This window comes from Branchiostoma belcheri, unplaced genomic scaffold (assembly GCF_001625305.1).
Source record: "Branchiostoma belcheri isolate BF01 breed outbred unplaced genomic scaffold, Haploidv18h27 scaffold432, whole genome shotgun sequence".
Taxonomy (NCBI): domain Eukaryota; kingdom Metazoa; phylum Chordata; class Leptocardii; order Amphioxiformes; family Branchiostomatidae; genus Branchiostoma; species Branchiostoma belcheri.
In genome coordinates, this window is record NW_017804057.1 from 432 (window position 1) to 11,090 (window position 10,659).

Consider the following 10,659-nt stretch of genomic DNA (forward strand, 5'->3'; position numbering starts at 1 on the left):
TACACAATTTTCAGACAAGTTCGTATGCAAGTAATCTGCAGAAGAAGCTAGAGTCTGAAACTCAACAACTATTACAATTGTTTCTGCTGCATGATTTTGAGAGTTTTGGGAATAAAGGATTGTCTGTGTCTTTCTGTACGACTCAGTGGAACCTTGTAGTTGAGTTTCGGTTAGGGACTCTCCTCTCCAACACATCAGCGACGCAAGATTATGCAAATTAGATTCTCATTTGCATAATTTCTATTCACATATGTTCACTTTCACGTAATTTGTAAGTGCAACAAGCTCTTCTCATTCCCAGTCAGTCATGTTTGAATAGTCCTGTTATCTAATGGAAATCCAATTATCTAATTATATCAAGCATCAGTCTATCTACATACCAAAAAGGAAGATCCGTCAACCGCACTATTGGTCTGTTAATTCAATGGTTCACTATCAGGTTCTGAGAACGTGTCTTCTTCCCTAGTGTCAGTATCAACTGACAGAGAGCCAATGACATCCTGTAACACTCTGTCCGTACCACATGCCGGCAGATAATGATGCACAGCAGCCAAACATTCCAGCCGCCTGTCTGCCATGTCTACCTCTATGTTAAACCTACAGCTTTTGGCAAGATCGCGTGCTTCCAAAGCTTTTTCTTGTGCCAAAGCGTAACTTTTCTGACGAAAGTAGACGTCAGACTCTGTGAGGAGGAAGCGACATCGGCTGCGTTTGGGCATTCCTTCCCAGAATTCAGTTCGCACGATGTTTATGCTCCTTCGAGCGGCTTCAACATGTTGTGGACTGACAGTTCGCTCCCTCCCTTGTGGTGAAGCACAGTCCAACAACACAGCTGCGAGTTTGATGTGTGCTCTTCTTTGGTGAGCCGGACAGGATGACATGTCTTGTCTCCAGTGGCAAATAGCCAGTTCCAGATTTTCTCGAACCTGGGGTTAAAAATTAAAAGATACCAAGAAAGATAGTAGTAAAACTAGAGAAGCAACATTTGCAAAGCAAATGCATAATGTTTACCTTCGATCATGGTCTGCTCTGTTAATTGTTATTCAATAAACACATTCACATACATGTCAGGAGTAGATGGTGACAGGATCAGAGCAGACCATGAAATTGCAACATTATGTAACCCAACACCAGTCACCATGGTGACAGACGTCAACAAATCATGTAATTGGTCAGGTCAGAGGTCAGTGTTTGAAAAGGAGGAAGAAACGAGCAAAAACAATATGTCTTCCTTCGGTAAACATAATTAATGCAGGTACATGTATCCTCTGAAGAGCAAATATTATATAGTAAACAGGATGAATTTACTGCAAATCAGGAGTTACTCAAACATAAGAATTGCTTCCCACCAGTGTAAACCGATTACACTGGGTTGTTCAGTACACGTCAAGAAGTGTTACGTAACAACTGGGTTAAAGCTGATTTAAAGTCCGTATCTACCCCTGACATCACACTTTCGCAGAATGATGTGTACTGAACAACTGGGTCCACGGTTGTCCCGGATTTGTGGGCCGGGATAAAGAAAAGAGATTCCCTTTTCATAATAAATGTCATGTACAAAGTTGACACAGATCAAATTCTTGTTTATGCACAAGATATAAGCAGAAAATCCAGAGTACAATCAATGTCGTTACCTCGTCAAATAAGCTGCTCGGGGGTGAGCTATGATTGGCTATCATGGCAGCATATAATGATGCTTTGTTGTAGTAGGTTTCACCGGTGTCTTCTCCAATCTCGAAGTTCGACAGAACCTACAAAAAAGGCGAACAATTTCATCTTGTTTCGTTAAGTGACAAAAACCTCATTCCTGATACTACCAATTTGTTCATTCTTATCCATATAAAATACTTGGTTTTACAATGCTAATGCATAAAATAAACTGTTTCTAATTAACGAACAACCCTAACATCTGCCTGATGGAATCACTTCCCCCTTTTTTTTGCGGTCAGTCCCAAATGCCTTTTAAATGTAGAGGTGCTTCTGAAATATTACATTGACCACGAAAACAGCTACTGTAAAAATAAAAGTACGAGCATCATCACGGGTATGCCTGCAGACGACGTATAAAATTACATGCCGATTAAACAAAGGGAACCGTGCGTTTTAGCTGCGAACACGAAAAACCAACTGACCATAATACTCCTGCAGGAGGGATACCTCCTTCATGGAGTAATGATCATGCCTATCATTTGGATTTAGATTTATCCGAATTACGATATGCAAAACAAGATGGAATCAAATTTTTCATTTCAGTTGAAACGTACCTGTTTTGCTAGATCCATGTATTTTTCTGCCAGGCCATACTTTTTGTCTTTCTGATAAACGTCAGATAATAAGTAGTAGGCCCTTCCTATCAGCATTTCTGTGTTCTGTGTCCTTTCTTTCCTAAGAGTCTGTAGGGCTTGTTTTGTGATGGAGACCGCCCCAGTCAAGTTGTATTTGTAGTATTCTGCCAAAGCTTGCTGTAATACAATGAGATCAGATACGGTGAAAATACTTTCGAAAGAGAGTAAAAAAAGAAAGTTTATTGAAAATTCAAGCCCGAGGGCTAATTACAAGAACATGATAACAAAATAAATCGTAAAAATGATAATAAGTAATGCTAATGCTACTTTGGATATAGTCAATGTTGGGTTTGATTTCTTTTCTGTGTGCAGTGGAGTATGAAATGGCCGACATTTTGCGAGATGTATGAATTGGTAAGTGTTCATAGAAATGCAGTTTTTTATAGGCTGGGAAGGTGAATAAAGCTAGGGAACATAAGCAACAGCATTTTTGCAAACTAAACATTTTTAAATCATTTCATATCATTGACTTCATTTGAATAGAAAACATGGGGGGAAATAGCCAGCAACAAAGTAAATGGTGTCACTCACTTCCAACACAACGACAGTCTTTAGATCAGTATCAGCTCTAGTTTCGAAGTGTTTTACCAGTTGCCCAGCGAAAATGTCAAACTCCTGCCACCTTCCTGTAAACAGTCCAGTAAACATCCTACATTATGCAACAGACAACTAAGGATTTGGCAGAGCAAATGAGAAGTTACAGGTTTAGTACAAGATTTCGTCTGCATATTTTGAGCCTAATCAGAGGCGAATACCATGCATGGTTGTAGCTGGCGAAACCAAAGCATCATTATATATCGGTGTGCTTTAGAAATATTATTCCATCTACCTATCTTCAGGAAATGATGGGACAAACAAGTTGAACAAGTAGTAGGAACTTCATGTTAACATATAGCAGATTCAATCGCTCTTTTTTTCGTAAATGGTATAAATTCTGCCTTTATTGCAACGATATCTATCAGAAAAATACAACAAAGCCGTCCAACTGCAATACAGGTTATATCATAGTTTGTACTTCTACACAGACTTACCATACACACACACACACACACACATGCGTATGTTTTAAACTTGGAATCTGTACATACCCTCTTCTCCCAGCAACTCCAAACGACCCATGATCTTGTCATACACTGTTGACCTACAGGTACCTGATTAGTGTGCAGAAGATTTTTAAAAATAGTAACTCACAGATTCACAACAAATCAAGACACGTTTACAGGTCAAGATGCAAAGTACAAATTACTTCCATGTACATCAAAAATAGTCTCTCAAGCACAGGGTACTTTTTTTATACAATTATTCTGTGATTTAAAGGGAAAAACGTTAACATTATAGTCTGAAGTACAGATAGTTCAGTCTGTTTCTATCATTACATTAAAAATAGAGACAAATGTTCAGATACGGTATGTTACTTGTTTATATTGCCAACGCATTATATGCGATTCACAAACATACTGTGTTACCTACCATTTTTTAAAAACAAAAAAAATGTAAATATAAAATCTTACCACTTCTTTCTGACCGGGACAAGCTGGGCAACACAGACTTGCTAGTGTGTTTTTCCTTTTCAACCGTCGTTTGAGCCGTGGTCAACCATCTGTTTCTAGTGTTCTCATCAACGACATGAGAATAACGCCTCCTTTTGCAATTACTTTCAGTTTTTTGTCTCCTCCTACGAACATCGCGTGTTTCTACAGAAATATCTAGCTGGTCCACAAGTTCTACTAGCCTGTAATCGAATGGATTTTGAAGGTCTGTACTCATGTAAGGAGTTTGCATCTGGGCTACTCTAAGGCAGAAGCGCACCTCAAATGTGGTTGCAGGACCGAGAAACTGAAACCAGAAACCACACACGTTTCTAGGTAAGGTCCGCTCCTGAGGGTCTGGTATGAGAGGCCAGTACTGAGAGCTAGGTGACCGTATACCCTGATTCTCGGTAGAGACGTTTGTTATAGTGTCTACGTCGATCAAGTAGTTCCTTGTCTGCAAACAGAGAAAATAGGAATGAAAAAAAAAAACAGCGTTTGAAAAGCAGAGAGTGAGCTATGTAACAAGGAAGAAGAGTTCTACTACTAATGTTTTGTCCAACACCTTCAATGTAGCACAATTATGCAACGATGATCAAACATCCAACTTGCAGAAAGCGTGATTCTGCGCAGGTGCAGTATGCTCTGTCGACTTGCTAGCCCAATTGCCACTAGAGCAAAGGCCAGTAAACCGCGCAGGCGCTGTGGGCCCAGTTTTAGAGAATTTCTGAGACATTCTGAAACCAAATGTGAACTAAAAGTAGTTTATTTCTTTGGAATTTTTTGTGGTAGAGCTGGATGTTATTGGTAGGGGTCTTTAATTGGTCTTTATTCAAACGCATCCAGTGCAGTTTTAGGGCTTGGAAACCCGATTTTTCAAAGCCAATATTCTAGTCATTTATCTACATACTGAGTTGAAACCGCACTATCGTAATGTATATTGACCCTCATAGAGCAAAAATTCCCAGAATTCTGACGGATTCGAAAATGGCTACTGGAAGGCCCTGGGCTGACTTGTAAGGTACCCCCCAGAAAGTAAAAGACTCATCTTGGGGCTTGTTTCTGCAGCTTGAAAAGCCCAATGTATGAAATACTGACTCAAATATGCTAATGTGAAGCAGTATGTGTCAAAATCACAAAGATTGCATTATTCAACATATTTTCAATTTTGCTGCCCTGAAATCGCATTGAATGCCTTTAACATTGATTTTAGCCATGTTTTGGTGGTTCGCTAAAGATGATATAGGTTTGCATAAGGTCGCGAGGGTTTAGAGGTCACTTTCACATATTCACAGTAGTTTCTGCCATACAAAATCTTCGTTATAGACGAAATGGACACTTAAGCTTTGGAGTACGTATACTGTCAATTTGTGTTTTTCATTGTCTAAATCTGAATTTTTTCTGTCGTAATTCCCAATATTTTAAGATGCCAGGCCCTATTACTCTCATTTCCTCATCATTACCATGGCTAGATTAGTCATAAATTCAAGACGGCGACTTACAGGGTCATTGATGTCCGTTCCCACAATTCCTTTCGATAGGCTGTGGCTGAAGGACAAGGCCATGAGTTCCTTACTGTTGACGTCACACTTGACTCCGAGGAGAACGCGACAGTCCGTGTCTGGGTCAGGCTCGTGGGTTCTCTTTCTGGCAGCATTGGCAGGGGCGCCTGGTTTTTGAACGACACATAGGACTGGGAACAACTCTTCCTCCACTGAAATAAGAAAATAGTGTCAACATAAAAAATATCTTTTGATATAGCCACATTAAGCGGTCTATAAGACATAATTTTGCCATCGATATGTGTAATAAGGGTTCACGTCGACCTCAGCTCTGTATGTTTACCTTTGAAGGTTAATAATATGTTTTCGGTTGCGTTCGCGCGTGTACGCCTGTACGTGTGAATGTGTGTGTGTGTGTGTGTGTGTGTGTGTGTGTGTGTGTGTGTGTGTGTGTGTCTAGTACGTGTTTGAAAACATGATAACTCGGGAAGGCTTACCTAGCTTTCCTGATATTTAGTAGGTGTTGATTAGATCTTGAAAGGATTAGATTTGGGACTGCTGGTGGCTTTTTATTGTACTGCAATGCTTTTGATATCTCATGATCTGCACACGCTAAGGTCACACTAATGAGTGAGGTCCCAGCATATTGTTTTGGAACTGCAGGCGAGTTTGCTTCAATATATTTGAAGGAGGATAACTCGAGGACAGGTTGACGGATCGTTGTGATGTTTGGTATGCATTCATGCATATGATGCCTGACATAATCAGATGACATTCATGCAAATCAGGTTCTAATTTATCAGATTGATAAGGGAATGCTATCTGCTGCTTTTTATCATAGGACTATTCTAAGTCGTGGGGTATGTAATATAGAGCGATAGAAACAGTATCACTAAATCTATCCATTTGAAATTTTAGGCATTTTTCACCCAATACTTATAGGCTGTTACTGCACACTTCATATCATTGACTTTTAACATGTACACAATTTTTGTGATAAATTTTAATTGGGGCCAGCATAAACCCGACTGAACATATTAATCAGTTTAAGAGATTGTACATATGGGACTTATACTCTTTCCTGGCAGATTATGAGCGACTTGTTATTGTATGTACAAGATCGGTGCATGCGTGCATATGCAATAGATTGCTTCTTATACTTACTTAATGCGTCTTCCTGTGTTTCTTTTGCTGCATAGTTCACAATAGAGTTTGGACCGACATTAAGGACGTGCACATTCTTAGATTCCGACACGAGGCAGCGCATGTCTGTCCCAGTACTTGGCACAGAATCTTCTGTAGGAAATTTGTGTGGATAAGACAAACAAATATACACATGCTACGTTGGTGAAGGTTAATCATCCAGGATAAAGATAAATTGATAAAGCCGTTGAATCTTTTCTAACTGGATAAATCGAAATTTTAATACGTAAACGTTTCAAGTACCATCCAGTACCCTTTTGTATTGATGAAGGGTACCGGATGGTACTTGAAAAGATTCAACGGCTTCATCAATTTAAATATACACATGTTTTACTACGGTAATAATTTAAAACCCCAAGAGATTCTTTTTACACAACCAAGTATCTTATTTAGCTGACATTTCGGTGACCGTCTTTCACCTTTCTCAGGGCAATTCTGACCCCGGTTCACATTGTACAGCACATCATTTTGGTTTTGTAAAAAGAGTATCTTTATTCAGTAACTTGCCAACCTGATTTACGGATAGGTACCTAAAGGAGTGATCCTTGAGCGACATTTTCTGTGTCGTCAATGTAAGAGATTACTATTTATTTTTTTTTTATTCCAACATGTAATCACCAGGCGTGGTGACGACACACTCAAGTTTTTTCAACTTATATTAATGCCGCCACCAACACAGGGGACAAATACATGACAGGACAATACTCATTTACACCTGAGCGAAGTGAGGAAAGTCGTGCAAAGTGCCTTTCCCAAGGGCACAAGATCGGTGGCATGGCAGGACTCGAACGGCCCGGGACTCTTAGTTCCGAGTCGCGCACTCTGCCGCTACGCCACACGACCCCACATTACTATTGAGTGTGCCCCACAGTGTCCTCATTCTACTTTTGATGTTGTTGGGCAAACTAACGAAGAAGATTATAAATATACATACTGTACGCACCTGTATCGTGTCTTTTGAAGAAGTTCTGCGCCAATGACCTGCCTGTTCCCGAAGGATCACATAGGGCCTTCTCGTTATGTGATACTGCATCATTCGACGACCTGCGTTCTACACTTACCCGATATCCGTCAAGCTCTGTTGTATATGTACTAATATCGTTTTGTCCAATAAGGTTAAATTCTGGAGAAGGCGTTTTGCTTTGCACACTTTTCTGGCTGGTACCGCCATCCGCTGTGTCTTGAGGGTTTTCGTTACAAAAAGATGATGAGTTCGCGTAAATGACATCGGGCTGGGTTTGCTCCTGTAGAGAGGTTTGCTCAGGTACTGATATTTCATGCCACCCGTCATTAGTCCTACTCTGGAGCTTTTGCGACCGCAAGCCGTAGCCCAAGAAGGTTGTTAGTGCTGAAATAAAAACAAAAATGTTACGAACTGACTGACAGTTTTTTAGGATTTCCTCATTAATTATGCACATAAGATTTTTGATTTATCTATTTTGTTGAGAACTGAAACAGGACGGAACAAGAGTTCCACGATCTCATACCTTCGCCAAATGATGTTAACCCTTGCGGTTGAAGAATAATACAATTTTGATAATTGATTTTGCAAATAAGAGCCTCATTTGCATGGATTACATCAGTTGATCATATTCTCCACCCAATGGCAGTCTTATCTTAACAAAAAAGCTTTTATAGCACTTCCTCATAAATTATGCAAATGAGATCATGATTTGAATAAATTATGTTTATTGTTGTTCGCCTTCACTTAACTTCCAAATGTGGCAAGTATGAAATTCCCAGCAGTTACAACTATGAAATTTTTAAAATTTTCCATTAATTATGCAAACTAGGTCTTCATTTACATAATCTATATCCTCAGATGTTTTTTTCATTCTCAATTACATGTCACAAGTGTTTCATAGTCCTATTATTGAACAAAGCAGATTTATAGAATTTCCTCATTAATTATGCAAATTAGGTCCTGATTTGCATAATTGTCATTTGATTATGTCAAGCATCCCTTCAGCTACCTACATACCAAAAATCACAACAATCCGTCAACCGGTTCTTGAGTTATCATCCTTCAAAAATTTTTCAACAAATGCTCCTGCAGTTCCAGAACAAGCCGCTAGGGGCCCCAAACTCATGTCACTTCTTCCCTACCTCAAGAGCTATCTACCAACCAAAATTCGTGACCCTAGCATGTCCAGATCGCGAGATATCAAAACCGGAAGTTCTGCTGCAGTACCAACAAAAGCCGCCAGGGGGCCCAAAATCTAATCATTTCTAGGTCTCATTAAGACCTACCCACCTACCAAGTTTCATGACAATGCATACTAAGCTTCTTGAGTTATGCTGTTCACAGACAGACAGACGGACAGACAGACGGACAAACGCTACTGAAAACATAACCTTCTTGGCGAAGGTAATAATGCTTGAATCAATTATAGCAAGACATTCTCAATGTCTTGTTATAATTGATTCAAGCATTATTCCGTTTGAGGAAAGGGCAAACGCTGTATACAACTAGTACATAATTAAAGCATTAGAAATAGCACATGTACAAATGTATAGTTTCACACTACAAGGTATTTTATAACTTAAAACCAGATTGGTTTCCAGAATTAATGTAGTACATGTTTCCTTGCGCAGTATTGTATACAATGAATCTTCATGTTGGAACTTGACAATTATTTATTCCACTCACCTTTTTGCCAGTGGCCGTTGATACAGATATAACCTAGCCGTGACAAAGCCAGAACTACTGTCACGATCAGCACCACTGTGGCGACTGCACACAAACACACGTCAACCATGACGGCCATTCACTGTGAGGAGAGAATAACAATGCTTGAAGAGCAAAATACCACGGAGAAAAGTACTAGTCTGCCTATATTTACCGGAAAACACAGGAAAACACATATAGGAGGCTTAAATCTACCAGAATACACCCAGCATTGATGAGATAACACCCCAAGTTGCTGTATTTTGGCATAAGATAACTTATGCTTATATGTAGCCCAGGGAACAAGGAATCACTAACTTAGGCCGACTTTAGACTGACGACGGCATACGATGATCGCACGACAATCGTTGTGAGCGACGGCTGAGGCAACCCGGCCAGTCGCCATGTTTGTTTACTTAGCGTATAGCGTAACGCAATATATGTTTGTTTAGCGCGATCACAGAAGAGAAGTGAAATGTACCTAGATTAAAAGTTATTTTATACTTCAACATCGCAATTTGCTGTATTTTGACCATAACGTAACTTATACGGGGCCGTAACTATGCCTCCGCCGATTGCCGGCTCATTATTTAAGTGGTTTCTTGTTCCCTGGGCTATGAATAAGTTATCTTATGCCAAAATACAGCAATTTGGGCTGTTATCTCATCAATGCAGGGTGTATTCCGGTAGATTTAAGCCTCCTATATGTGTTTTCCGGTAAATAGGCATACCCGAAAAGTACTAGTAACCCAATGTGCCCTAGTTTAACCACTCCTTGGTTTAACGGTGGCGTAATGGTAGAGTGTTCGACTATGAAACGGGGAGACCCGGGTTCGATCCCAAGTACCCGCTACATGTCTGGACATACGCCCCGAAGTTGTGCCCTTGGGAATAGCACTTTACACGATTTTCCTCACTCCACCCAGGTGTGAATGGGTACCTAACTTCGGTTGGGGAAAGACGTATTGAGGTCACCTTGTGGCGCCGAATGGCAGACGCACAAACCCTTGCGACAGGTAATTTGTGTATCATGTGTATTACTAGTATTTGATCGTTGTGATTTGCATTGATTATTATGTGATACCCTGCATTAATTCAGCCGTATAAAGGCTGCGATTGCACGGGTTACTACTGTTTGGCCAATAAAAACATTTATTTAGTTAGTTATGTCATTATAAGACAACCAGAATCGGTAACTTACCTTTTGCAAGCACGTCAGCAGAACGTTCTAGAACGTACTGCACCTGTGCAAAACCCGTAATGTATTGTACATACCACTTCAGAAAAACGTCCATATCTCGTATCATAAGGTTGTATTCGCGCATATAAGGTTAACATGCTGTCTGCTGTTTCCAAATGTTGTGTCGGAAAAGATATCTTCAACAGACAAGTTTCTTATGCAACGTTGACCA

At 40.0% G+C, this 10,659-nt stretch overlaps 1 protein-coding gene across 2 annotated transcripts; it reads right to left on the minus strand.

The window, feature by feature from the left end:
- Positions 1-31: 31 nt before the first annotated feature.
- LOC109478380 lies at positions 32-9,345 on the minus strand. Of its 2 annotated transcripts, none has more exons than XM_019779909.1 (10): positions 9,230-9,345; positions 7,523-7,927; positions 6,541-6,669; positions 5,377-5,588; positions 3,857-4,331; positions 3,434-3,496; positions 2,877-2,971; positions 2,265-2,462; positions 1,635-1,751; positions 32-926 (listed from the first exon to the last, which is right to left on the minus strand). In XM_019779909.1, the coding sequence occupies exons 1-10, from the start codon at positions 9,336-9,338 to the stop codon at positions 417-419; spliced, it is 2,313 nt and encodes a 770-aa protein (XP_019635468.1). In that variant the 5' UTR covers positions 9,339-9,345; the 3' UTR covers positions 32-416. The 2 variants fall into 2 exon arrangements, with proteins under 2 accessions (XP_019635468.1, XP_019635467.1); XM_019779908.1 differs by having other exon boundaries at positions 6,541-6,672.
- Between the last annotated feature and the right edge of the window lie 1,314 nt (positions 9,346-10,659).